The sequence below is a fragment of the Equus przewalskii genome, chromosome 1 (genome assembly GCF_037783145.1).
Source record: "Equus przewalskii isolate Varuska chromosome 1, EquPr2, whole genome shotgun sequence".
Classification (NCBI taxonomy): domain Eukaryota; kingdom Metazoa; phylum Chordata; class Mammalia; order Perissodactyla; family Equidae; genus Equus; species Equus przewalskii.
In genome coordinates this window covers 26,633,359-26,660,585 of record NC_091831.1, presented here as the reverse complement: position 1 = coordinate 26,660,585, position 27,227 = coordinate 26,633,359, and the positions used below count along the sequence as shown (strand labels likewise).

The 27,227-nt window shown below is 52.3% G+C and overlaps 1 protein-coding gene and 1 long non-coding RNA gene across 8 annotated transcripts in view; one reads left to right on the top strand and one right to left on the bottom strand.

The window, feature by feature from the left end:
- Window positions 1-27,227, bottom strand: part of SH3PXD2A (SH3 and PX domains 2A) — a 246,485-nt gene that overhangs the window by 118,687 nt on the left and 100,571 nt on the right. For 6 of the 7 annotated variants that reach the window (XM_070633632.1, XM_070556688.1, XM_070556678.1 and 3 more), the window contains one exon: window positions 8,851-8,927. In XM_070633632.1, coding sequence (XP_070489733.1) covers window positions 8,851-8,927 — 77 coding nt within the window. Of the gene's footprint in view, window positions 1-8,850; window positions 8,928-9,090; window positions 9,172-27,227 lie in introns of those variants that run through there. The other variant, XM_070556699.1, reaches the window with a different exon arrangement.
- On the top strand, window positions 221-11,769 carry LOC139073471 (uncharacterized). The gene is made up of 3 exons (XR_011522239.1): window positions 221-551; window positions 4,184-4,372; window positions 10,964-11,769. It is a non-coding gene; the product is annotated as an uncharacterized lncRNA (long non-coding RNA).

Below are 27,227 nucleotides of genomic sequence, written 5' to 3'. Positions count from 1 at the left end.
CACACGTGGTCTTAGGTTGTACTGACAAAGTACAGTGTTGAGGAAGAGGGAAGCGACAGTTTACTTCTTCTCTGAGCTGGTCAGGTAGCAATTCAAGTATGGCATCGAACACTAGGCAACATACCCTGATGGCCTTCTTGATGCCAAACCCACACCCGGGCAAGACGAGACAAGCCCCGACCAGCACAGGAAAGACAACACTGCACTCCCAGCTGTTCCTCCCAGAGCCGGGCTTTCCGGGGCTCTCTAACAGATCACATCCGCACGAATAGCCAGGAAACAAAGAGGGGAGATTAACTCGTAAGGAGAGCCACCACGTGTCAGGCTCTGCCCTGGGCTCCTTGACTCTTCAATCACCCCGCAAACGGGGAGCTCTCATCATGAGCAGGACACGGGCTGTGCCCTGGTGTTACAGGGATGAGCCAGACACGGCCGCCACCCTGAAAGAGCTCACCTGAACACGTGTCACCCCATTTTGTCCTGGAGGTAGACACGGTTGCCTCCGTCTACAATGAGGATCCTGAGGCTGCTGGGGGATGAACCACAATAAAGTAAGTGGCAGAATGAAGCCCGGTGCTCAGAAAGTAGGATGGGTGGAACCTGCCCCAAAGTGCTTGAGTTTTCGCTTAACAGACGTTGGGGGTGCTGTTTGCTCCCCCAGAGAGGGTAGAAGGAAAAGAAAAACTGCAGAAGGAGAGACAGAGAAATGGAGGGGGAGAGAGACACAGAGAGAGACCGAGACAGAGAGATGGAGGGGGCGAGACAGAGACTGAGAGAGACAGAGACAAAGAAACAGATATACAGGGGCTGGCCTGGTGGCGCAGCAAAGTTTGCACATTCTGCTTCTCTGCAGCCCGGGGTTCACCGGTTTGGATCCTGGGTGCAGACATGGCACTGCTTGGCAAGCCATGCTCTGGCAGGCGTCCCACATATAAAATAGAGGAAGATGGGCACGGATGTTAGCTCAGGGCCAGTCTTCCTCAGCAAAAAGAGGAGGATTGGCAGCAGTTAGCTCAGGGCTAATCTTCCTCAAAAAAAAAAAAAAGAGGGGCCGGCTCCGTGGCCGAGTGGTTAAGTTTGCGCGCTCCACTGCGGCAGCCCAGGGTTCGGATCCTGGGCGCGGACATGGCACCGCTCGTTAGGCCATGTTGAGGCGGCGTCCCACATCCCACAACTAGAAGGACAAGCAACTAAGATAAACAACTGTGTACGGGTTGGGGGGTGTGGTTTGGGGCGATAAAGCAGAAAAAAAAAAAAGAAAAAAAGAAACAGATATACAGAGAGATGAAGAGAGACAGAAAGATGCAGGGAGGGAAACAGAAACAGAGGCAGAAAGAGAAGTGGAAATCAGGCACGTGCAGGGCAGGGGCTCCTGGTGGGCAGCAGGAAGGTTCAGGAGGAAGCACTAATGGGCCAGGATGGGCAGGAGGCAGGAGGGAACCATCACCAGGGCCCCAGGCTGTGTGCAGAGTCGCTGCCAGGGTCACCCCCCTGAAAGGGGTTTGGGGAGGGAGGCAGGCCAGGTTTCCAGTCGGCCCAGAGCGCTCACGCCCTCCCAGCTCAGCACACTGCCACCCGCCCCGGCGCAGACGCCGGCCGGCCACGGCTCATCCAGCACCAGCGGCGAACACAGGGGCCCTTCATGCCGACAGAGACCGGCCTTCTGGGGGCAGAGGACGCGTGGGCTGTGAGAGCCTCAGACAAAGAGGCCTTTGGTTGAACCACCGTGGCATCTTTCTTTAATGAGGAGCCCCGAGGAGAGCCGCATCGAGGGCTGGACCCGATTTCAGGCTGACAAGAGGCTCTCAGCTCGGAGCAGCTTCCACCAGAGCTGCCGCCAAGTCCCGCTCTGGCCAAAATCATTTGGCAGGAGAGCCAGGTGCCAAGCAGTCAGTCCCCGAGGCCTGCGCTGGCGACGGCTGCCAGAGCTGGGGAACCCCCAGACCCGGCCTTTCTGAGAGGAGCAGGTGGGGGCCAACACATGGGCATTTTCAGGGGCACCACCCACCAGCTCAGGCCTAAAATTCTGCCATTGGACATTCATGATACATGCCGTGGGGTGGTTAAGTCAGGGCCTCGGGGCCGGCAGACGTGGGTTTAAGTCCTGCCTCTACCACTCAAAGGCTGTGTGATGCTGAATGCATTACTTGTACTCTCTGAACTCAGTACAATGGATTGGATATGGCACCTGCCAGTTAGAAGGTTAAGTAAGGTCATGAATATGAGGAGCCTAGCACAGTGCCTGGCCCTGAGTAAACACGCAGTCCATTTCAGTTGTGACACTATTGTCTTCCTTGTCACTATTCTTTAGGTGAAAGCCGCGATGCAGACTACAAAGAACACTGGAATGGGAGTCACAAGACCTCAATTCCAGTTCCAATTCTGCTGTTAGAGACTTGCTGTGTGACTTTGGGCAGCTCACTTACCTCTCTGGTTGTTTCTTCTAGGATAAAACAGACTAACTCTGGAATCGCAAACTATCTCATGGAACACTTGTTTGATGAGGAAAAATGAGTTCTGTGGGCACATGCGAAATGGTGCCTTGGTGGTCCCCATCTTGGAGATCACCATGTTCTTTACCATAGTAAAGGCTCTGAGAAGTCTTGCAGGAAAGAAACCTGGAAAGCTTTGTTTAGGCCAGCAATTATTAACAATAATGACATCCTGGGGGATTGAATCATTTAATCATCACATTAACTCTGATGGGTATGACTATGATTTCAATTTTACAGAAGAAGAAACCAAAGCACAGAGAGGCTAAGTAATTTCCCAAGGCCACACAGCCAGTAAGTAGCAAGATTTTGAATCCGCCCATCTGAGTTTGGAGCCTACGCTCTGTCTCACCTACCAGTCTGTACTGCCTCCAGCATTGCCCACAGGTCTCTGACCGTGGAGCTGGTTTTCCTATCGACAGCCCCTAGAACACAGCTGGGACAAATCCAGGCTGGAGACAACCTAATTTCTTCCGGGTCTGACAGTCGGTGGCTCCAGGACTGTAAGCAGCACCATTATCAGTGAATTCAGTGTCTGATCTATCATCACCGTGACTGAGCCTTTCTAATAAGCCTCTGACTCCGGTGAGGTCGGAGGGTCCTGAAGGTCCCAGGTGGGAGAACAGCTGGAATGGGCATGACCTCACAGCCCTCAGCATCTAGGGAGGGGCCACTGCCCTGTGGGCTGCCTAGAGCACGCAGGCCCTGCAGAATGTCTGCTGAGCTGACTTCAGTCCCTTCCAACCCTGCCACTCATGGTCTAGGGGGCTGGCGAGCTAGCTGAGAGCAGATCTGGAGAAACAGGGCAAGGGAGTGGGCTGGGGGCAGTGGGTGCCGGGGGAGACTGCGAACGAGGCACTGAAGAGCTATCCAGGTTTTTGACCGCCCTCAGCTAGTCCTTCCAGTGTCCCCTTTCCCAGTGCTAAACTGCTCCGAGGGCTCCAGCTGGTGGCCCCCGCAAGAGCATTATCGGGGGGCCAGGGACACGGGCCACCACTTGGTACCGCATCATCGTTCCAGGTGGTGCAGATCTAGATAAGGCAGAGGGTGGCAGTGCCTCTAGAGCTCCACCCAGATACAGCAGGACAAGCCTGGTGCTTCAAGCGCACCTGCCAGGGAGGGCGCCCCAGGCCGACCGCTCAGACCTCCTGCTTCGAAACGACCCCCCTCCGCAAAGCCCTCCACCCTGGGTAATGTCGGTCCCGGGACAGAAAGCAAAGTTCTGCATTTGGCAAAGCAACCGTGGGCATCCTGCTCTTTCCATGGGGTCGAACATTTTCTTATTTTTAGCAGTATCATTTTGGTTTCTAATCCATGGAAATCTCAAAGGTAAAAACCCAGCTACTCTGGAGGGACTGGGGGTGCGGCCCGGGGGCTGGAGTCCTGTCCGTCTGGTCCCCTATTCTCAGCCCCCATCTGCTGATGCTGCCTGGCCTGTTCCTCCTAGGTCACCACCTTTAATAGGAAGCTGGGGGTCACCGAAATTCTGTAAATCAGATTATTTCAAACATATGTGTTCTCTTTTTGAAGGATGTAAGCAGCAAATCCTTTTGAAATGGAAATAGTGTCTAATGCGAGGTTGCAGCTTAAGTCATTTCACAAGGGATCCTAGTACCTCGGGGCCTTGGGGGCATGTCACCTTCCTCAGAGGTTTCTTCTGCTTGTGTGTGATCTTTGCATCCTGTCCTCAGATACTGGCTGGACACCCACGAGGGGCCAGGCTCTCTGCTTGTTAGTGAAGACACAAAGATAACACACGTGGTCCTCAAGGAGCTCCTGGTCTGGAGAAGACGGACACACAGAAATTACCCTCCTGTGCAGGGCAAGTGTGCTGCATGGAGGCATGTGCAGAGTTTTCTGGGGAGAGAGGAGCAGGCATGGTGAGCTTTCCCCGGGGAGTCAGGGGACTTCGGGGAGGGGCACTATGGGAGCTGAATGCATCCCAGGAAAGGGACCAGCACAGGCCAAGGGGCGGAAGCCTAAGGCAGTCTGGCTAGTTGGGAACAGCTGCGTTCCCGGTGGACTGGACTGCAGGGGTGGAGGAGGGGGTGGGAGCTGAGGCGGAGCAGCATGTGGAACCACACCTCAGGGTGTCCGGCTGAGCGGCTTGGAGGTTCTGGTGGGCAGTGGGGCTCCTCTGAGGGCCTTAAAGGAGAAAGGCTCCTCTGAGTTGCCCAGGCTGGCAACTCCTTTTCCTGTCTGGACCAGAGGAGACGGAGAGATTCTACCACTGGGTTCCCCAGAGTCCAGACCACTCGGGAGGTATGAACGGACCAGTCTTGGCTCTCTGCCTCAGTCTCCCCCATCAGCAACACTCCGGGCCCACACCCACCTTTCAAACGAGGGCCACAACAAAGCTACTCTCCCTGTATCCAGGATGGAGCATGCCACGGACCCCTGGAACTCCTGGCAGGAATCTGTTTCAGTTGCAACATGAACCTTTCTCTTTAATAAAGTGAGAGCCAATGATGGGCCGTGGTGAAAAATCCCCATGGTGGGAGCGAGAATACCTGGGACTAAGAACCACCACAAGTAAGAGCCTCAGTTTTCGAATCGAGGAAGTGGGGATAAAAATGAATGAGTCCCGGAGAAGGGGAGGGCTGGGTAGGGAGACCCTTACCCCTCCAGGGCTGACCCCCTTGTGGGGCTTGGAGTCCCTCCCCCAGTCCAGTCCAACTATAGCCAACCCCTCATCCCTCCCACCAAGAAAGCCATTGACCCCGAAAGCAAGTCTATCCTGGACAGAATAATAGAAGCAAGCTCAGCTTTTTGGGCAGCAAAAAATTGTAGTCGCACCCACCAGGAAAATGAGACCCACATAAACGTCATCGACGTGGCCAAGGGCAGGTTGATCAATCTCAAACACTCTCTCACTGCCCCCCACCCAGGGTATTTATTTTATCCCCTAGACAAACACCACAAACATGTGTTTCACACACAGGAAGAGGGTAAATGGAGTCACTTACAAAATTGTTACCTAAGCCCCTCAAGCATAGCACACGCTTGTTAGTGAGATGAAAGTCCTCAACTTGTCGAGGCCACAGAACCATTAAATATTAACCACATAACCATGCTGCCCGTTAAATTAATTTATGGAGTTAAAGAAATGCCTTTGGAACCCTTCTTGATAGACACGCGGCCCTCAAGTGCCACATAAAACCATCACCCGGCTGGTGCTCGGTAAATTTTCCGTGACATTCATCCAATCTGCTCCATATATGTTTAAAGTTAATACTGAGATTTGGGCTGTGAAACCGCCATTAGGCAGAGGGACTGGCTGGCCGGCAAGGGCGGTGAGCCCAAAGTCTGGGGAGGTCCACGGCACGGTCAGACTTTCCACGTCTGAGTCCTGGCAGAGGTGCGGGCTGCTCTGTGCGCAGAGCCAGCTGCAGACTTTTGGGTGCGTGTGAATCCCCGGCAAATCCCAGACCTGGAGCCCACGTTGTCTGGCAGGTCCAAGGAAGGAGATGTTGGCCAGCCAAGCAGAGCTGCATGCAGAGTACTGGAAATAAAAACCCCAGAGTTTCTAAGCAGTGTGTCCGAGGAGAGGCATGGACAAGGGAAGGGCTGGCCATGGGATGGACGGCACAGGGCACTAACCATGGAATTCGCTGTGGAGGGAAGTGACGCTGAGTGAATTGTTGGATCCCGAGTGGCCATAGATTGGACTGTCGGGTGGCAGAGCTGTGAAGCACAACGCCGGATGGCAGTGACCGGGGGCTGCTGCTGGCTTATCCCTAATGACCATTCCAAGGTCATTCCAAGGTCTCAGACAATCAGACCACAGATCCCAGCTTTCTAGTTCAGCAGCATTAAAGGTCACTTCTGCACTGCCTCGCCCCACACCATTCTCAGAGTAAATTCCCTCTGGGCCGGCTGGCTGCTGGGTGAACCCACGACACGGCTCTTTGTTGCCCAGCTCTGAGCAGCTCTTGTCTGCACTAACCAGGTTAGGAGCCCCTCCTCTTGCAGACTCCACTTAAATGGCTTCCCCAGCCAGCAGCAACATCCCCAGGGCCCCTTGAGTCTCATCCTGATTCGGGAGTCCTGTTCAAAGCCTGACCCCAGCAGATAAGATGCTATCGGCTTTCTCCTACAGATGATGGAGGAGACGGCATTTCCACAGCGCCCGCCTACAGATGCCTCGGGCTCCAGCAGCTCAGGAGGGCCGAGGCTGAATCTGAGCCATAAATCCCAGCTGGAAGAGCCCGCCGCCCGCCCTTTGCCCCCTCCCCCATTAGCTTTGCCCATTTATTTAACTTCCTGGGAAAGATATAAAGAGAAAGAAAAGCTCAGGCTGCAGCCATCAATTTAACTGGAAACAGCAAATGCCCTTTAAAGAGGAAGATGAATATTGATCTGAAGAAGACGAGCTTGTAGCTTAAGGGTATTCATCATCGGGGCATCCTTTTAGGTTAAGGCAGAAAATGTGACCGAGTATAACCTGCACAGTCGCGAAATTCAAACTTGGCTTAATGGAGAGTATACAAGAGCGCTTATCTCCCTAACACCAGTTAATAAATTTAGCAACTTGGTTCTTATCTAAACATTTTTATTGCCAAACATAGTGATTCAGAATTATAAAATATTAGTGCAGAAAGGGACCTTACGGCAACAACTCCATGTAGAGACGGAGCATTTCAGAAGTTACAAACACTGTGATATACATTCTCCCACTCAACCCCCTTCATGAACCCCATGAGATAGTTGTTTTTACCTCTTTGGGTTTTTTTTTTCTTGTGAGGAAGACTGGCCCTGAGCTAACATCTGTTGCCAGTCTTCCTCTTTTTGCTTGGGGAAGACTGTCCCTGAGCTAACATCTGTGCCAATCTTCCTCCACTTTGTACGTGGGATGCCACCACAGCATGGCTTGGTGTGTAGGTCTGTGCCTGGGATCTGAACCCCTGAACCCTAGGCCGCCGAAGCAGAGTATGGCAACCCAACCACTAGGCCACTGGGCTGGCTCCTACCTCCATTTTACAGAGGAAGAAACTGGGGCTCAGAGAGGTAAAGTAACTTGCTCAAGGTCACACAGCTAGTAAGTGGGGCACTGGGATTTGGCCTCAGCTCTTCTCACTCTAATACCAGTATTTGCAACAAAACATTATCCCACATGTGCCTCTCCTCAAGATTCTTGAGTCAGGGGCCGTCCCCATGGGCAAGTGGTTAAGTTTGCACACTCTGCTTTGGTGAGAGGATCCTGGGCGTGGACATAGCACCACTCATCAGGCCATGCTGAGGCGGCGTCCCACAGACTACAACCAGAAGGACCTCGTACCAGAATAGACAACTACCTATTAGGGGGCTTTGGGAAGAAGAAGAAGAAAAAAAAATATTGGCAACAGATGTTAGCTCAGGTGCCAATCTTTAAAAAAAAAAGATTCTTGAGTCAGACTCCACAGTAGGTTTCATTTAACTAAGAAATTCTATCTCTATTAAAGCCAGTGGGGCCCAGTGGTAACATTAAATTGTTTACGTTTTGAAATAACAACAATGAAAAGCTAGCGCCTACTGAATGCTTCCTCCGCACCAGACATTGTGCTGTTGCCTTACGGGTGTCAGTTCATTTCACTCTCCCGACTACCTTCTGTGGAGGGCTGTTCTCCTGCCTACCGTACAGATGTGGAAACTGAGGCTCCTGGAAGTTAAGTAACTTGCTCATGTTCATGAAGCTCATCAGGGGTTCAAACCCAGGTGGTCTGGTCATCCGAAGGCCATGTGCTAAGGCCACTGCAGTGGGAGCCTCGCTGCAGGGGTCCTGGACTCTGATCGAAGTAGAAAGATAAATGGGCTCTGCCTCACGAGACTGCCCTCACTCTCCCGTCTGCTTTTGGCGTTGGCTGTTTTAATGTGTGTGTCTGTGTGAGCATCTGCATCTAGAAAGATGGGTCCATGAACATCTGCTTCTATCAAGACTTCTGTGAATAAACAAACATGCATTTTGGATGTTACCGAACTCAGAACTGATGCCAACAACGTCCCAAAAGGAATTCAAAGAAAGAGTTCTTCTATGTCCAGCAAAATGCCACCTACAGACTCCTTTCAGCAGGAGGCCCCTTCACTTAGCGCCCGAGCCCGTGGAGGTGACTTAAAGGAGTGTTTGGAAATATGGACACGTCTTGAGAGGAGCAGAGACTCAGCTGGGAGCCCAAGGCCTTCATGTCCCAGAGAGTGGCCCAGTCACGGGGTGACCCCTCCCCAAGGTACACCCACACCCATTCCTCTGGCCAGGAAACGCCAGGCCTCGGGAGGCCTCTGCTAAACCACAGCCAAGACTTTTGTACAGACGGCCTTCCTTCTCAGCTGGACAGACTCTCCGGCAGATGGGCTACCACCCCACCCTCAGACACGCCCTTACCCGGCAGTACTCGTCGATGGGCTTCAGCCTTTTCACAGCTACATCCCGGATGTGGCTTCTCCGGAAGAGGATCTTGCCTGGAAGAGAGACGTTCATGAGCCGGTGATTCCAGTAAAGCTGCCATAGTGACCAGGGACCCTACCTGCTCATTCTCCTCTCCCTTGGCTTCTCAGCATCTTAGCTGCCCACCACCTGCCACCATCCCTGCCTGTTGTCAAGGAAACAAGGAGGAGTGGTCACCTCTCCCAGAGGGCAGGAGGGACCCAAGGCTGAGGGCCCAGGACTTCTCCGGCAGCTGAGGAGCCCTGGAGGCTGCCATCTTGGTCACGTCACCTTGTCTAGTCTAATGGCAGGATCCATGCCCCAATGTGGGCGCGGCTCCCAAGTGACCTCGCAAACGAATACAAAGGATGGCCCAACCCACACGCTGTTTTGTTTTCAGGCCCATCCCTCCTTGAGAAATCAGCATTCACTCCTACTAGCTGGGCAGGAATTCCTATTCTTAGCTTAGGTGGGTGGCTATTTCCAGGGCGGGCACAAATCAATGCCAAGGGGAGAGCCACTGCCCCAGCCTGACTGTTCTCCAGCCTCTCTGTACACACAGCCTCCAGCTGTAGGGGTGCAGCGGGGCTGGTCTGCCCCTCTACAAGAATAGGCAAAGCTTATAGGAAATGCCAGCCCCTCAAACCTTCCCAGCAGGCTCTTCCGAGATGGCCAAATTCAATTACAACAAATAGATCAATGCATAGTCCTTTTACAGTTGGTTAAATTTAGAATCTGAACACCTTGGTCTGACATTCAAGGCCTAACACAGCTGGCATTTCTGTGCCCAGTGGCTGTCAAGGTCTAGGGCAATGCCCCCTCTCAGAAGGCCTTCCTTGACTGGCTGAGCTGGGAGTAACCTCCCTCTTTGCAGAACATCCATACGCTTTGTCTGTTCCTAAGGTGCTCTCCACATCCTGCTGTGTATTACAGATATCTGAGCGCCTCCTTTCACCAGGGGCCCATCTGACTCATCTCAGGGCCCAGAGAGCCCGGCACATGGTGAAGTGCTCACCCCGTAGCTGTAACAGGCATCTGTTGTCCAAGTCAGCCCGATTTCCCTCTGCAGAAGTCCCCTCCTCCATCCCAGTCCTTGTGGTTCAGATGGAGCTAACCACACCCCCTGGCAACAAGGGTAGGCACATGACCCAGCCTAGCCAACCAGAGATGGGCAGAGACCCGATCTAGGCCAATGAGGCTTCAGACTCCCATTGAGACTTCAGCTGGCACCTCCTTTCTCCCACAGTTGCTAAGCTCCAGGATGAAAGCCTGGAACTTTTAGTGGCTATCTTCATTATTGTCTGAGAAGGAAACAGACTGAGACAAAAGAGCTGTGTCCAGCACTAGGTAGGTGCTCAATATAAATGTTTCTTGAATGATTAAACAGCAGAGTCAAGAGACGGTGAAGGGCTGATTCCTTTGATGTCATTTGAGCAGCTGGATGTAGCTTTTCCTGAATGCAGAGTCTACCGGGTACTTTTCACTTGCATAAAACAATAAAATTATTTTTAATTTAAACTAGTTGGAGATGGATTTTCATAATTTGCATTAAAGGGGTCCTCACTGAGGTGATCCCCATTGCCTGTGAACAAATATGTAGACTGCATGTTCATCCACTTACGCTTCCTCAGTCACGGTCAAGTCAAGTACTACCATGGCCTTGGTTTAGGCTGTTTCCCCAGAAGCAGACCCAGAGACAAGGAGTTGAGTGCACGTTGTTTATTTGGGAGGTGATGCTGGAAAATATCAGTAGAGGAGCGGGAAGTATGATCAGGTCAGTTAATCACTGTGGCAGCAGAGCTCAGTTCTGCTGGGGACTCTGGGAGATGATGCAGAACACAGCTCAGAGGCACCCCGACCGAGGGCGAGGAGCCTTGGGTATGTATCACCAACTCCCTGCTTGTGTCGAGCTTCTGAGAGCATTAACTCGGGTGCTTCTGGCCGAGGGTGCTCCCGGGGCCAGAACAAAGCCCCAGGTGTGCCCCCCAGAAGCTTGTGGCAGGTGAATGGTGAGGGGACCTGGGGGCACTGAAAGCAGCTGCTTCAGCATCCGACTTCCCCGTCACCACAGGTCCTGGTCACCAGCCCTGCTCCAGTCAGACAGTGGGACACCTAACTCATCACGTGGAGTGTGGCTTCTTTCCATCCGTGCCTCTCATCTCTGCACAGACGGCGTGACCCAGAGCCCATGGTCTGCAGCGCCTGCCTCCCCACGTGCCACACGCTCCACTGGGCACAAGGTCTGCGTAGAGCAGCCGCCCCGTACGTACTTGCTGGTCCACTCACTTTCCTCTCCCAGCCTCTCCCTCCCACTCTCCCTGAAGCCAGGCAGAGGGGCCATCTCCTGTCAGAAGGATGACACTGTGCAGACGGGACGATGTCATCAAGATAAACTGGCTCCGCCACGCGTTCCTTTGGAAAGGAGATAAAACATGATTTATCAAGACACTGGAGCCAGCTGCTTTTTCCTTGAGGGGAGCTGTCACGGATTTGGTATTCCTGGCCTCTGCCTCCTACCCTTTTTTGGTTGCCTGTCACTTTGCTGCCTGCGTGCCGAGGGCACATGTGTGCTGCCGTGGGAACGGCGTGTAAAAATAAACGCATGGTGCGAGGAGGCCACCCTCAGCACTGACAAGATGACGGGCAGCCCTGGGCTGGGGGGCTGAGCCTTCCGCCTGAGCCAGTGACAGCAGGAGCTGGAGGTCACCCAGGCGCAGTGACGCCAGCGCTCGAGAGGTGTCTCACAGGACCCTGCAGGACTCGTCGAAGACGCAGAGGAAACCAAAGGAGAGACCACAGGAGGGCCGGGGCCCACAGGCCTGGCTCAGCCACGTGCTCCTTTTGAAAGGAGATAAAACACGATTTATCCATTCTCCAAAAATAGCATTCCTGCTCTTTCTCACCGTGTTGGAGGACAAAAAGGAAAGGAGGGAGATGGGGAGACAAATAGGGTCCCCCTCCCAGGCCTCCAACTCAAGGCTGGCCACACCTCTGACTGAATCGGGTGTCCCTGAGACGAGATGAGATAGAGATGTAGAGATAGATAGAGATAGAGATAGACATAGAGATAGAGATGAGACAGAGATAGAGATAGAGATGAGATAGAGATAGAGATAAGACAGGACCTGATCCAGCTGCAGAGATAGAACTAGTGAAAAACAAATAGTTAAGGAACAATGAAGGCCTCCATAAGGTGCAGAAGGTTTGAGAAAGGAGGGATGGGGGCGGGGAGGTGGGAGGGCTCTGCCTGGCTCCTCACCCACAGGGGCGTGGGACCCCCACCTTGCCCCCTTGAGCCCACCCTCTGCAGCTGAGGCCACTACGCCACTGGGCTGGCCCTTCCGTCCACTCCCCAGGCTCGTGGGCCTGTGGCTCAGGTGCAGTCAGAGGAGCATTTCCGTACCAGCCCTTTCCCGGCTGAGTGTTTGGAATCCCAACAGGGCTTCTCTCCTTCTCGCTGAAATCCCGACAGGAGTCCGGCTTTCTCTTCCCGGGGCTTTGGCGCAGGCGGTGGGGGGAGGCGGGGAGGGGAGGGAAGATCTGGAAGGGATTCTACGGTCTTGACTTCTCTGTTAGGAATCCAAACCGCACTCGGAAAGCCAAACCGGTGACCGTATTAAAAGGGAGAGAAAAAAGGAGGAGGAGGAAAAGCCCCATTAAGGAAGCCGAGACCACAGGGCATTAAAGACCTCTTGTAAATGTAATTCAGCCCGTTTACAGGGAGGCCAGCCTCCTGCCAGAGTCTCAAAGCCAGGCAGATGATGCCCCAGAAATATGATGAGCAGACACACAGGGCACGACACAGACCTCAGGCTGAACTCATCCTGAGAGCGGGGAAGAGAGCCCGACAGGGTTGGAGCACATAAGCGAAGATTGTGCCCCTCTGCCTGCGCTGAGAAGGTGGGACCAGCAGAAGGAGCAGGGGCCTCGGCAGGACATCTGGGTTCAAGTCCAGCCTGGGCCACAGGCTGGCTGTATGACCTTGAAGCAGGTCCCTCCTCCACTGGGGCCTCTGCATTCTCATCCGCAGACTGGAGGGTGGGGGCTCCACGACTGCTCCCCGAGAAGTCCCAAGACTTACGTAGTGGGGGTGGTGGAATCGAGAGGAGCAGACGAGAAGCGAGTAATAGCTTGGTGGTAACAGCTCAGTGCTTACTACGTGCCAGGCTCATGCTGAGAGCTGTTCATTGGGTTCTCTCGCTTAATGCTCACAACAACTTGGAAGCAAGTACTTTTAAAATCCCCACTTTGCCCAGGAGGAGATGGTGGCTCAGAGAGGTTGAAGGACTTGTCCAAAGTCACACAGCTATTAGGTGGCTGAGTTGGGATTTCAACCCAGGGTGTCAGAGCTCAGAGAGTGAGGAGGAGAGAGACGGCAACAAATCCAGAGTTCTTTGGGCTCGAATCATGTAAGGCCTTGGGAGCCATGGTGAGGACTTAGGATTTTACTGTGTGTGATGGGTGCATTATTTATGTCTTCTCCATGCCAGGTCCTGTGCTGAGGGCTGGGGAACAGCCACTCTGGGGGCTGACTGAGAACCAAGCAATAACCGTGGAGGGTGATGCAATGATGCGTGACCCCTCCCCGGGTCTCAAGTGAATGAATGACGACTGAGTGAATGGGTGAATGAGAGTGAAAGAATGAATGGACCAAGGAAGCAGGGAAGGAGAGGTGACCCAGTGTCTAGCGGGCTTTGGGGAGAAAGAGCTCCTTGTACTTTAATGGACCCTTCCTGTCCCCACCCCACCCCCACGCTGGCTGGGCAGGTGCCAGCCCTGCAGGACCACGGGGATGCTCACCTTCACAAGTTGGTGGGCATCACCTGGGGAAGGGAGGTCCATCTCTGCCCCACCCCCCTATCTGGCCTGACCTTCTCACTGTGAGTGTCCACTCTGGGCCAGGACACACAGGCAGGGCACTGACTCAGGAAGGTCCCCATGCTTAGGTGGCACAGTGTTTCTCCCTCCCACTCAGGATATCAGGCGCTTAATGAGCATCTGAGTGGCACCCGATGGGTCTTAGTAGTTGGCATTTGCTTCTAGAGAATGATTTCAAGAACGTGAGAGATGAGGACTTGGCTCCTTCTTACCGATAGAGAGAAGCAGATAAAGAAAAGACAGAAGCTTCGGAGGGCAGTTAAACCCCTAGGCCAGCCACAGCCTCCAGGGTCCTCCTTGTGAAATGAGGAATCCACAGGTGATTCCTTGAGCAGGAGTCAGGGGTCCAGGGACCAAGAAGAGCAGAAACACCAGACACAGCACCATTGGCCAGGGAGCCCCCGACTGAGCAGTGAAGAGTCTGTAGGAACTCCACGAACTACGCTGGCGCCCACTGTACAGGGCATTAAGAGGGCACTGGCGAAAGGGGTGATAGGCGAGGGCTAGCCTCGGAACCTCTTTTGGTTTGTCTCGGTTGATCTATTCTTGGCAGCCTCTCCTCTTCAAGATTCACAGCATATATGTGTGCATGTTCACATCCTCCCATAACTCCCTCTTCCTTGCCTTTTCTGCCACCTGGAATGCCATTCACCCGTCCATCTATCCATCACTCCATCACTGTCTTTTTTTTTTTTCTGCTTTTTCTCCCCAAATCCCCCCAGTACATAGTTGTATATTTTTTCAGTCGTGAGTCCTTCTAGTTGTGGCTTGTGGGACGCCGCCTCAGCGTGGTCTGACAAGTAGTGCCATGTCTGCGCCCAGGACCCAAACCAGCGAAACCCTGGGCCGCCGGAGCAGAGCGTGAGAACTTAACCACTTGGCCACAGGGCCAGCCCCCATCCATCACTGTCTTGATCGAGGGTTTGCTCCAAGTGCTGAGAACACTGCAGTGAACAAGACGGATCGGGGCCCTGCTCTCAAGGTCTTTACTTTCTAATTAGGGAGGGGATGTGCATGGGAGGGATACAGGATACAATTTGCATATCTAGCAAGTAGTTTGGTTACACATACATGTCTTCTCCCACCTCTATAAAGAGAATAAAACAGGGTAATAGGAAGGGGCGTGCCTGGGAAGGGGGAGAATTCAGCTGGTGGTCAGGGAAGTTTCTCTGATTTCAGTAGAGACTTTGAGGAGAAGGAGCCAGCCGTGCAAAGCTCTGGAGCAAGAGGACTCGGCCAGAGGCAACCACAGAACAGAGCTGGAAGACAGAAGAGAGGCTGTGTAGGAGTCTCGTAGCCACAGAAAAGAGTCTGATTTTCTTCTAAGTGCCCTTGGGCCTCCCCCTGCATCCTAAGGCATGGTTTCCCCATCCTAAGACCTTTTCCATGAAGCCTTCCTTGAATGCCTGTCTCGCCCTCCTTTACCAAGCTCCTGGACCCTCTGGCAGTCACCTTATTCTTGTTCTCCCTCCCTCCCCTGCTGTCTCGGAGAATGTGTTAGGAAGCTGCCATCCCAGGGCCCCCTCTCACCTTCCCAGGGGACCCCCTGATGCCTAGGCCAGCTCTTCTCAGACACCCCAGCCTCTGAGGGCACAGATGTTCCCAACCCCCTCCCTTCAGTGCAGGCCAGAGAGCCTGGAGCATCACAGGGGACTCGCCTAAGAAAGAGGGGAGACCATAGAGGGGCCCAGAGGCCCACAGACCACATGGCACAGAGGCCTTGTTCTCCATGAACAACATTCTTGCCTATCTAACTGGATCTGAGGACAAAAATGAAAGGTGTGTGTTAGTCTCCCAGGGCCGTCGCGACAAATTACCAAAAACTTAGTGGCTTAACACAATAGCCATTTATCTTTTCCCAGTTCTGAGGCCAGGAGTTTGAAATCAAGGTGTCAGCAGGCCGTGCTCCCTCTGAAGCCTCTAGGGGACAATGCTTCCTTGACTCTTCCAGCTTTTGGTGGCTCCAGGCATCCTTGGCTTGTGGCAGCATCTATCCAACATCTGCCTCTGTCTTCACATAGCCTCCCCCTCTGTCTGTGTCTCAAGCCTCCCTCTGCCTTTCCCTCATAAGGACACCGTCTGTGGGTTTAATGCCCCCCCTAATTCAGGATGATCTCATCTCGAGATCCTCAACTTGATTACCTCTGCAAAGACCTGTTTTCCAAATAAGGTCATATTCACAGGTTCCGGGGTTAGGATGTGGACATATCTTTTTGGGGGCCACTATTCAACCCACCACAGGGGGTTAGGAGAGAGTCCATAGGGCTGGCCAGACACCTGACAGAGTCTTGTGTCCCTAACTGACTGTAATCGTCACAGGGCACAGATGACTTTCTACACCCCCTCGACCCCTGGTGACACCTGGCAGGGGCTGGCTGTAACGAATGCGAGTGTTGCCTGATGCCCTCAGGAGGGACAGGGGAGTGTCTGGAGAGAGGGGGGCAAGGGTCTCTGGAGCCCTAGAGGGAAGAGGCCAGCTCTGAGGATCTGAGAGCTGAGTGAAGTGGGGGCTGGCGGGGGTCCCCTCAGGCTCTGCTGGCTGACGTGGCACCCAGGAAAGAAGAGAGAACTTTCCCAAACCAATTAGAGGAAAGAAGACTCGAGAGTTACCAGAGGGACCTCCCTCCGCCGCACAAATGCCACGTCTGCTCATGGGGTGTGCTATGGTCTGAGTGTTTGTGCCCCTCAAAACTCATGGGTTGAAATCCTAATGCCCCAAGGGATGGTATTAGGAGGCGGGGCCTTTGGGAGGTGATTAGGTCGTGAGGGAGAGCCCTCATGAATGGGACTGGTGCTCTTATAAAGAGACCCCACAGAGCTCCCTAGGCCCTCGTTACGAGAGGAGACAGCGAGAAGGCTGCAACCCAGAAGAGGGCCCTCACCCCACCATGCTGCCCCCTGATCTTGGACTTCCAGCCTCTGTGGTATTTTGTTACAGCAGCCTGAACGCACTAAGACAGAGTGACAGGACACAGGCAGTGCCCGTGGGGAGGAAAAAGGAGTAATTACTCTTCCTCAGGCTCCTCCTCCCCCAGCTCTTTGCGCTCTTCAGACCTGGCGTGGGTCCCCGTGTGAAGTGGGCCGGGCCAGCAAACAGACCCTGTGTCCCCCTGCCCAAATCCGGCATCTCGAACGGTTGTGGCTGCTGACAGACTGATGAAGACAGAAGCTCTTAAGTAAAGAGCTCGGGCATAGGAGGGCACAGAGAACAATGCACGGATGCACTAATGGCTCTTCCTCCCCCAGGAAAAACACAAACAGCAATCCCTCCTTCATTTCCATCCATTTAATGTCAGAGGGGCAGATACCAACCCCCACCTCCAGGAGTCACCCCAGCAGGCAGGTGACCTAAGGTGGTCCCATGAGAATCAGCCAGGGACTTTTGATGGTTTAGAGCAAGCAGCCGCCTGTAGGGTACACACGGGCCCTAAGAATACCCCACTCAATTGAACAACCTCACAGCCTACTTCTTGGACGCCTGAGATTACAGAATCAGAATCTAATTTCTTTAAGATTTTGGTTGGGCTGTATAAACTTCTCCCTGGAGAATGACCGTGAGCCTTATTAATCATTCACACCTGAGTATAAACAAGCATCAGCTTTTCACCTGACAACAGGGCCTGGTGAGGGGAGTGAGCACAGAACAGAGGGGTCTTAATGGAAGGGGACAGGATGGGCAGAGGGGAGAAGAATGGAGAAGCAGAGTCAACATCAGCCTTTGCTGGTTTCCCAGCCTCCCTGCAAGCTGGTGCTGCGTTTGATGTTCGGCTGTTTCCTAACTGTGGCCTCCCAGCCTTCGCGTGGCTGAGCCCCACCCATATTAGAGTCTGAACGGCTGGTGGGCAGGCCCCTGCTTTTCTCTCTAGTGCTGCCACCTCTGAACTGCTGCAGTCTGGGGATGGCAGGCCACCTGCTCACCTGCTGCCAGCCTCTGATATGGCCCACTATCTGTAGCTTTGTGCCTGGCTCGGATTATACTCTGCCACCCAATCCTGCTTCTCCCCCGCAACACCTGGCTTTCCTCGCCCTTCACCCAGACCAGTAGAGACAAGGGGCCACGTGGGTGGGTGAGGCCTAGATGCTGAGGCTGGAAGCAGTGGGCACATGCAGGTTCTGGAAGGACGTGGTCCTGATGAGGAAGGTCTGAAGCCCAGGGGGTCGTGAGTCCATGCCCTGAGTTCTGGCTCCCACGCATCTCACTCGATTCATGCCAAGACCCCAGCTCTGGCTAGAGTCTCACCTGGTAGGCATCTGTGGGTTTTACCATCAGCATGTGTATTACAAGGCCCCTAATTTTCTCTTGAGGAACATTCCCTCCTTCTTTCTCAGTCTGTGTGATTTCTTTTTTCTTTCCTGCTTTATCTCCCCAAACCTCCCTGTACACAGTTGTATATCTTAGTCGCCGGTCCTTCCAGTTGTGGGATGTGGGACGCCGCCTCAACGTGGCCCTATGAGCGGTGCCATGTCCGCGCCCAGGATCCGAACCCTGGGCCGCCGCAGCGGAGAGCACAAACTTAACCACTCGGCCATGGAGCCGGCCCCAGTCTGTGTGATTTCAGTGGGGCTAATCTCACCCCACACTCCTGGAGTTACCAGTCAGTAGAGTCAGGCTATGGGCATGTGACCCAAGTTGGTCTGAGAATCAGCCTGAGACTTATGCTGAAACTACCAGGAAGAGAAGTGCTCTCTTTCTACATGGGCTGCTAACTCATAAACTGTAAGCCCCAAAGTTGCTGGGGAGCATCTTTGTATACCTCTGTCACATGTGGGGAAAGCCTTTCTGAGAATCAAGTCACCAGAGAAGAAAGCAAAGCTGAGAGCCAGAGAGATACATGATTTGGTCACCTAGATCCAGCCATGCCTGAAACCATTGCTCCTGAAGTTTTCGGTTATGTGAACCAATAAATTTCCCCTTTTTTCTTAAACCAGGCTGAGATGGGTCTAGTCCTTGTCACCTGGAGGCTCCTGACTAGTATCTGGCTCTGCCATTTACTATTGGGAGATATAGGACAAGTCCCAACCTATTTGAATCTCAATTTCCTCAAACTGCAAAATGGGCATAATACAGTCATGTGTTGCTTAACAATGCATCTAAGAAATGCATGGTTAGGCAATTTCATTGTCATCGTGCAAACATCATAGAGTGTACTTACAAAAACCTAGATGGTATAGCCTCCTACACACCTAGGCTATATGGTACTAATCTTATGGGACCATACATGCAGTCCACCATTGACCAAAATGTCATTATGCGGCGCATGGCCATAATGCCCAACACAAAGGATTATCATGAGGAGTCGATGAACTGGTGCATAAAAGCATTTAACATGGAGCCCAGCCCACAATAAATGCCGAACAAATAGGATCTCTCATGAGCTGACAATTCCGGGTCAAGTAGGTGGGGTGCTGTGGGGGTGGGGGCACAACCTGCCCTTCCTGTCTCTTGGCTGGCCACGTGGAGTCCTCGCATCTGTCTATGCACCTGGCTTCCCCACCCAGGGCCAAATACTGACTCCCTTCAGCCTGCAACAACCTTCTCTGATTCAAACCGCAGCCCCCTACACACACCGGGTCTCCCACACAGCTCCCATTTCCCCTCTTTGGGATGCTCCTCCATCGGCCCAATTCCAAGAGCAGAGAAGGTGTCACAGCGGAGAGGCAGCGATGGCTCACTCCATCCGCCCACCTGGGAGCCCTCCAGGATGACTCACACAGGTGAGTCTCCAAACCCGCGCTCTCCGCGCCTCTCCCACGCACTCAGGGAAACTCACTGGCAAAAGTCCACTGGGGTTTCACCATCGATCAGAACCTTAGCCTTCCTGCCGCCACAGCACACTTACAGGAAGAAGGAGTCAATTTACAGGGAAAAATGATCTCCCAAATTCTGGTTTGGAGGTTCGCAGAGCCAGGTTGAAGGGAACAAAATCTTTCATTCCCCATCCTCCCCGGGGCCAGGTGGGATTTTCACGTGTCTCCTAGAAATAAAGCACCTGGGCCAGCATATCAGAGGTTTTAATACGGAACCAAATGGAACTGAAGGCTTTTTGAGCAGCCTTATAGAGCTATGAGACCAGAACAATTTTTCTCCTTTTTTTAAAAAAAACTTTTCAAGTATAATAAAGATACAGAAAAGTGCACATGCATGTGTATAACTCAAGGAATTTCACCAACTGAACCCCCCTATGTAACCAGCACCCAGGCCAAGGAGCGGAGCGTCGCCTCCCCCCAGAAGCCCTTCTCTGCTGGAACAGATTCTGCAAGGCCTTTCACCCTTCAGGTCGCCTCATGGAGGCCTTGGCAGGCCACTTTGAGGAAGCAAGGCCCCTCTGCCTCTCTCCCCGGTCCTCACTGTTTCCCTCGTAGAATTCACCAGGATTTGTAACGACCTTGCCTCTACACAAGATCTTATATGATGCCTCGTTTACTACTGTATCCTCAGGCCCAGCATGAGGACTGGCACACAGTGGACCCTGGTTGACGTTTGCTGAATGGATAAATAAGTGTGAGTGTGTGTGTGTGTGACACATTCTTGCTCTAGATTGTCTCTCTCATTTATATATACCACACAAACATACACACACCCCTCCAAGGGTAAACCTACCTCACCCCACACACATTGAGGGCTGCCGGCCCAGAGTGGGGCTGCAGCAGACATGGACTCGCCCTCCAGGACCCAGACAGAGCGGGGCCAGAGAGTGTGGTTAACTCGGAGCCCGGCACCAGGGCCAGGCCGTCCCCACTCCATGTGGGTGTGGGTGTGGGTGTGGGTGTGGTGGGCGTGGTGGGCATGGCTCCACACCCTCCCTGTGGGAGCCTGGGAATAAAGGGCCCTATTCAGCCTGTGCAGCCTCAGCTCCTCCCTGCCAGGGGAGGCTGCCCTCAGGAAAGGGGACGGTGGGATGCTGAGCCCAGCTTCCCGGCAGCCTCTCCCGGTGGCACAGCCCACAGTGTGTGCGTGTGGAGGCGGGCAGACCAGGGTGCCAGCGCTCTCAGGGCTCAAAGAGACACAACAGACGGGCCCAGCGGGATGAGGAGGCTGCGGGGAGGCAGGGGCCGTCCCGGTTCCGCGGGGTGACGCTGAAAGGCACAGTTCACTTCTCACGCTGAAGCAGAGGAAAATCCCCAGGATGGAGAGGCCCACTGGAAACGGCCCCACAACCACAGGCCTGGCTGTGCCAGCCAGAGGGGCGTTTGCCTGGCTCTCTTCGGGTGGACACTGTCCCCCAAAGCCTGCTTTGCTGGGGAAGAACTGAGCCCAGACAGTCAACTCTCTGCAGCAACCTCCCACCAACATTTTCTGTGGTTCCACCTCCTGCTGCAGGGGTGGTGAGGGCAATATTAATAACAGATGACAACCACTGAGTCCTTGTGCGTGCTAAGCACAGTGCTGTGCCGCTTATATATAAGCTGTCATTTGACCTTCCTAACGACCTGCGATCTAGCTACTGTTGCTATTCCCATTTTGCAGATGGATACACTGAAGGTCAGAAAAGTTGAGTGACCTGCCCAAGGTCACACAGCTAGTAAGCGGCAGAGCTGGGACGTGATATCCCATGGTCTCTTTCTTTAGATAGTCTGAAAGTGCACAGGCTTTTAATTATTCTTCTACATTCCTATTATTTCTTCCTTTCTCTGTGTATCCCCTTGGCCTGCCTTTCCCAGGAGGTACATCTCAAGGCTAACCCAGCCCCATGAGCACGGTCGGCATGCTTCACTCACTCGCTCACTCATAGTTCAGCCCTCCCCAGTGCTGGGTGCAGCCCGGGGGCTGGAGTGTGATGGTGAACAATACAGACACAGCCCTTGCCCTCACAGAGGACACAGCCTGTGTGGGCACTGCGCTGTGGTGTGATTGGTTATGATGGGGACACACGGGGGGGAGACAGGCCTGAGAAGTCGTAGGAATGAGCCAGGCCAAAGGGAAGTGGAAAGAATGTCCCAGGAGGAGTGAAGAACCTGAGCAATGGTCTAGAGATAAGAGATGAGACACAACTGAGAAGCTGAAGTAAGTTCATGTGGCTGGATATGGGGTTGTGTGTGTGTCTGTGTGAATATCTGTGTGTGTGTGTGTGTGTGTGTGAAGGTGTGTCTGTGTGAATATCTCTTTGTGTGATGGGGTACGTGTGTGTCTGTGTGAGTATTTCCTTGTGTGGGGGGATGTGTACATGGGTGTGTGTGAAAGTGTGTTAAGAAGTCACAGGGTTGGGCTATGACTGGTGCTAGAAGACACTGGGTGGGTAACAGGGTTTGACCACATGGACCACACAGAGCAAAGCAGAGCCATTCAAGTTTCCATTTCAGAAATACACACCCGAGTTCCTGACTCTTCAACTTGAGGACCATGATTTTTACCTGGGGGGACACAGGTACCCTCAGACCCTTCTGAAGCCTTTCTCCCTCAAGTCTTAACTGAGAGGGTCAAGGGATGGGGGGCACCCTTGGGCCTGGTCACTGGTAGGGCACACACAGCACAAGGTCAAACCTGTGTTCTCACCAGTGTCTACACCCACCGCAGTCCAGATGGATCCCAGGGGTAAAACCAGGAGACCCTGGAGGTCTTCATGTCCAGCCCCTTCACTTTCTGAGGTCGAGGCTGAGCTCAGAGAGGGCCACATCTTGCCCAACTTCACGCAGCAAGTTAGTGGCCAGGCTGGGACTCGGCAGGGCACTGGGGCTGGCAGCCTGGTTCTGGGGTACATTTTGCAGCTTCTGCACTTACAGATTATGTCTTTACTAAGCAATTTCTACCTCAACCCTAACCCAGAGACAGGAGCTGCCACCCAGTGACACCATTTCATAGGACTGAAGGCTCAAAGGAGCCTGCAGTAGTCAGCCTCCAAGGTGGCCCTGTGACTCTTGCCTCATGGTCCTCATGTCTTATGTAGTCCCCTCCCATACTGAATAGGGCCGACCTGTGGAGCCAGCAGGATGTTGTAGAAATGATGGTGTGGCTTCCAAGACTAGGGTATAAAACACACTGCAGCTTCCTTCTTGATCTCACTCTTAGATGACTCACACGGCAGGACGACGGCCGTGTTGTAAGGACACTCAAGCAGCCTTACAGAGAGGTCCACGTGCAAGGATCTGAGGCCTCTGCCAATAGCCAGCACCAATCTGCCAGCCACGTGAGGGGGCCATGCTGCCACTGGCTCCCCCAGCCCCACTCAAGCCTTCAGCCGACATTCTGACCACAACCTCACGAGAGATTCTGAGTCAAAACCATGCAGTTAAGCTGTTCCTGAATTCCTGGCCCATAGAAACTGTGTAGGATAATAAATGTTTACTGTTATTTTAAGCTGCTAAATTGGGGGAGGGTAATTTGTTACACAGCAATAGGTAACTGCTACAGGGCCCAGCACTGCTCTTGGGAGAATGAGGGCCCTGTGTTACCTGGATCAGAGATATTTGGGGTGTTGGTTACAAATGCAGATTCCTGGGATTTACCCAGACCCCCTGAACTAGATGGAAGGGGCTGGGGTGGGGTGAGAGTCTGCATTTTTAATAAAGCCCCTGAGTGAACCTCAGGTACCTTTAAGCGGAGAAGTACTGAGCTAATCTAACTCACTTTACACATCTGGAGAGGCTCAGAGAGCTGAGGGGAGGGTCCCTATCACACATGTAAGTGGAGGCAGGCCTGGGTCTGGAAACAGCACCGGACTCCCAGTCCACTGCTCTTTCTACTTATTTCCTCCTTTGTCCATTTCGGGTTGCTTTTTGGAGAGGTGTGAGCTTTCTTTTCTTTTTCTTTTATTTATATTTAAAATTTCCTTGTAGCAAAATGCTACACAGTCAATTGTTTGTCTGCTTAAGAGCTTGCTTTGCCTGGGAAGAACTTTGTCAGCAGTATCCAAAATGTGGGTCTAATGTTAAGAAGGCGAGGGGGGTCCCAGGCCACACAGAGAGCTGGCACTGCTGCAGAATCCAGCATGAGAATAGTCACCAAGCTGCCTTCCATCCACCGAGATACCTCAGCTCCAGGCACTTCTCCCAGGCAAACCAGATGCAGTGTGTACACGGCAGACAATGAAGGAGGAGGATGACGGAGTCTACCTTACCCTGCCAACTGTTACCCCAGTAGGTAAGACTAATAATCCCACTGTTACTCATAGAGCATTTGGGGGCTTAGGAAGAACTCACATACACTCTTACTGAATTACCTTTGCCGACAGCAAGATAGGAAGGTCTGGTGCCCATTCAGTCATTCATTCAACAGATTTGGTGAGTAGCTACTACGTGCTAGGTAATTTATATCTGTTTTCTGTGGGCCAGGCACTGGTTTAAGCACTTTACAAATATTAACTCACTAATCCTCCCAATACTCCAACAAAGTAGACACCATCACTCTTCCCATTAACAAGGAAATTGAAGTACAGAGAGGTTAAGTAACTTTCCCAAGGCCAAACAGCAAGTAGGGGCAAATATGGGGATCGGAAGCCAGGCAATCTGGCTCTAGACTCTACCCTCTTAATGAAGATAAAATAAGGTATGATTCCTGCTCTTCAAAAACTCCACTTTTTAAAATCCCTGTGCCCACAGCAGAAAAAAACTGAAGCTCGCAGATATCTTCTGAATTTCCCTGAGTCAGACACTGCTGGGACTAAGAGCCAGGTGTGCTTCCAGGCAGCGTTACTCTGCTCCACCGCGTGCTCTGTTCACAGGGAAGGTTTAGCAGAAGATGGGTGCAAGGGCAGCGAAGACGGAGGGCGTTTCTAGAGCCCAGAAAGAGAGAGGGCTTCTCCAGGCCCCGTTGGCAAGTCTGAAGTATCCCAAGAGACGCCAGAGCAACTGAGCAAGGCTTCCTCGGCGCGGCTGGTGACTGTCTGCTGCCCCACCGGTACTCATGCCTCCAGATATTCTGGGGCAGTGTTATTTATAGACCACATTTCTATTTATATTTTCATTGAATTCTTGCTAACCCTAGCTAGATCCCCCCCACAACCTAGAGGGGGAGGATAAGAACTCTTTTTCACTAAGTAAGTCAGGGGTAAAGGTGAAGGTCAAAGTCTGGGCTGTGTGTGCAGCCTTCCAGCAGGAGTCCTTTGCAAGGAAGCATTCAAGACAAGCGGGCTTTCTACACTTTCCAAAGGAAATGGGGGGTGGGGGGAGGGCACAAAGCTGGCCTTATACAGAGGCAGCCACATTCTGCCAATGCAGGAGGATTTGGGGTAGGCCTAGAAGACCTCTGTTCCCCTAAAATGTTTTCCCTTTTGCATGATATTTCATCATTAGGCATTTATTCCTTTGGTCTTAATAGCTATTAGGTCACAAAATGTTGGGACTGTGAGAAAACCTAGACAGTATCAAGTCCAATCCTTGTACTTCACGATGGCGAGACTCAGGCTCAGGGAGAGGCTAGGAACTGTCCTTACGGGGGAATCTGGATGAATCAAAGGAAATCTGTTACAACGCACGGGAGACCATTCCAGTGTTGGAGGAAAGCTGGCAGGCACAGCAAAAGAAACTGGGGACAGCGAAGAATTCCTGTCTCACTGAGTGTGAGGAATGAACAAGTAAAACCATGTGATGTTTCCTAAGGTTCTAGTTGGTACCCAAAATAAAAACTTCCTGGTTTTAGGGTCACACAGAAAAATAGAGCTTAAGTGGGACTTCTTTCTTCCTCATTTTTAGTCCCTTGTTGAACTGTGGTTTAGGCAGCAGAATCTGTGACAATGGTCACTACATGATTACTTTATAGGTTTGTGTTTACAAAGCCAGCCTTCTAGAAATCAATTATTTCCTTTGGGGCATTATGCCTGAAATTCCAGCACCGGCCACTAGGTGGCTGGTTAAAGTTGGGTGGGTTAAGTGAACGGCAACAGAAAGTAATGTAATCTAGACAAGACCTTTACAGCAGGATCATGACATGTTATTAAAAGGATAGGGGCCGGCCCGGTGGCGCAGCAGTTAAGTGCACACGTTCTGCTTTGGGAGCCTGGGGTTCGGATCCCAGGTGCAGACATGGCACCACTTGGCAAAAGCCATGCTGTGGCAGGCGTCCCACATATAAAGTAGAGGAAGATGGGCACGGATGTTAGCTCAGGGCCAGTCTTCCTCAGCAAAAAGAAGAAGATTGGCAGCAGATGTTAGCTCAGGGCTAATCTTCCTCAAAAAATAAAAAAATAAAAGTATAGCATTGATCGGGGCTGGCCCCGTGGCCGAGTGGTTACGTTCGCGCGCTCCGCTGCAGGCGGCCCAGTGTTTCGTTAGTTCGAATCCTGGGCGCGGACATGGCCCTGCTCATCAGACCACGCTGAGGCAGCATCCCACATGCCACAACTAGAAGAACCCACAACGAAGAATACACAACTATGTACTGGGGGGCTTTGGGGAGAAAAAGGAAAAAAAAAAAAAAAAAAAAATCTTTAAAAAAAAAAAAAAAAAAAAGTATAGCATTGATCAACTTCTAATTGATATAATAAAAATGATACAGACCTTGAAACAAAGTTTAAAGAAATGTAAACACCCTGGTGCTGGTGGTGTACCCACTGTTTTATACCAAACCTCCATCGTTAATCTCCAGGCACTACATCTTTCGTCAATCCCACTCTGCAGCCAGCACTTCCAGGACATAGGGAACAGTGGTCAAGAGTTTGGGCTCAGAAGTGGAGGAGGGACCTGGGTTTGAATCCCAGCTCTGCCTCTTACAGGCTGAATGGCCTTGGACAAGTCATGCACCCCTTCTAGTCTCTTCATTTGTAAAGTGGGGTGGCTGTCATTAAATGAGATGAATATAAGCATATGAAACCCTCTGCACAGTATCTGGCAAAAGTACGTACTTAATAAATAGTAGCTATAATTCTTAGGTAGAAATGTTCTCCCATTTACTATCGTTTAATCTGTTAAAAGCTCCAAGCCTCACATGGTTCCTCAGAAAGCTGTTTGCCACTTTCCCCCCATAACCAACTCAACAAAAAGGCATCTCTGGGCCACTCGGCTCATGTGTGCACCACTGTTCCACTCTCTCTTTCTGGAGCAGGTCTTTCTGTTGAGAGAGAATGGCTCTGCCAACCACACAGGTCTTACTCAAGCCGTCTTCACCTATTACCAGCTACCAATGTTGTAAACTCAAGAAGCCAAGAGCAAAAACCTTGCCGATCAGAGAAGGCACTGCATTGCCAGTCACTCACTCGTCTCAACTCTCCTTCAGCTTCCTTACTTTAAAGCTTAGGTTTGTAATAATCATTTCATACAGAAGAGCCAAAAATGCCCCCTTAAGAGCCTCAGTTTATTTTTTTTATCTTAACCCTTTTACCAGAAACTCCTTAAAACAGACCCAAGCCTTTTTTCCCTCCTAATAATAGTGCAGGACCACTGACCAGATAGACTTTTAGACAAACTCGTGCCACGTTATCCTCAAAACCACAAGGATCCATAGGCCAGCCTCTCCCATCTCCAATCAGAGAGACTTCTGAAATAAGAACCTTAGCAATCTCCTTGGACCCAAACTTCACCTTGGA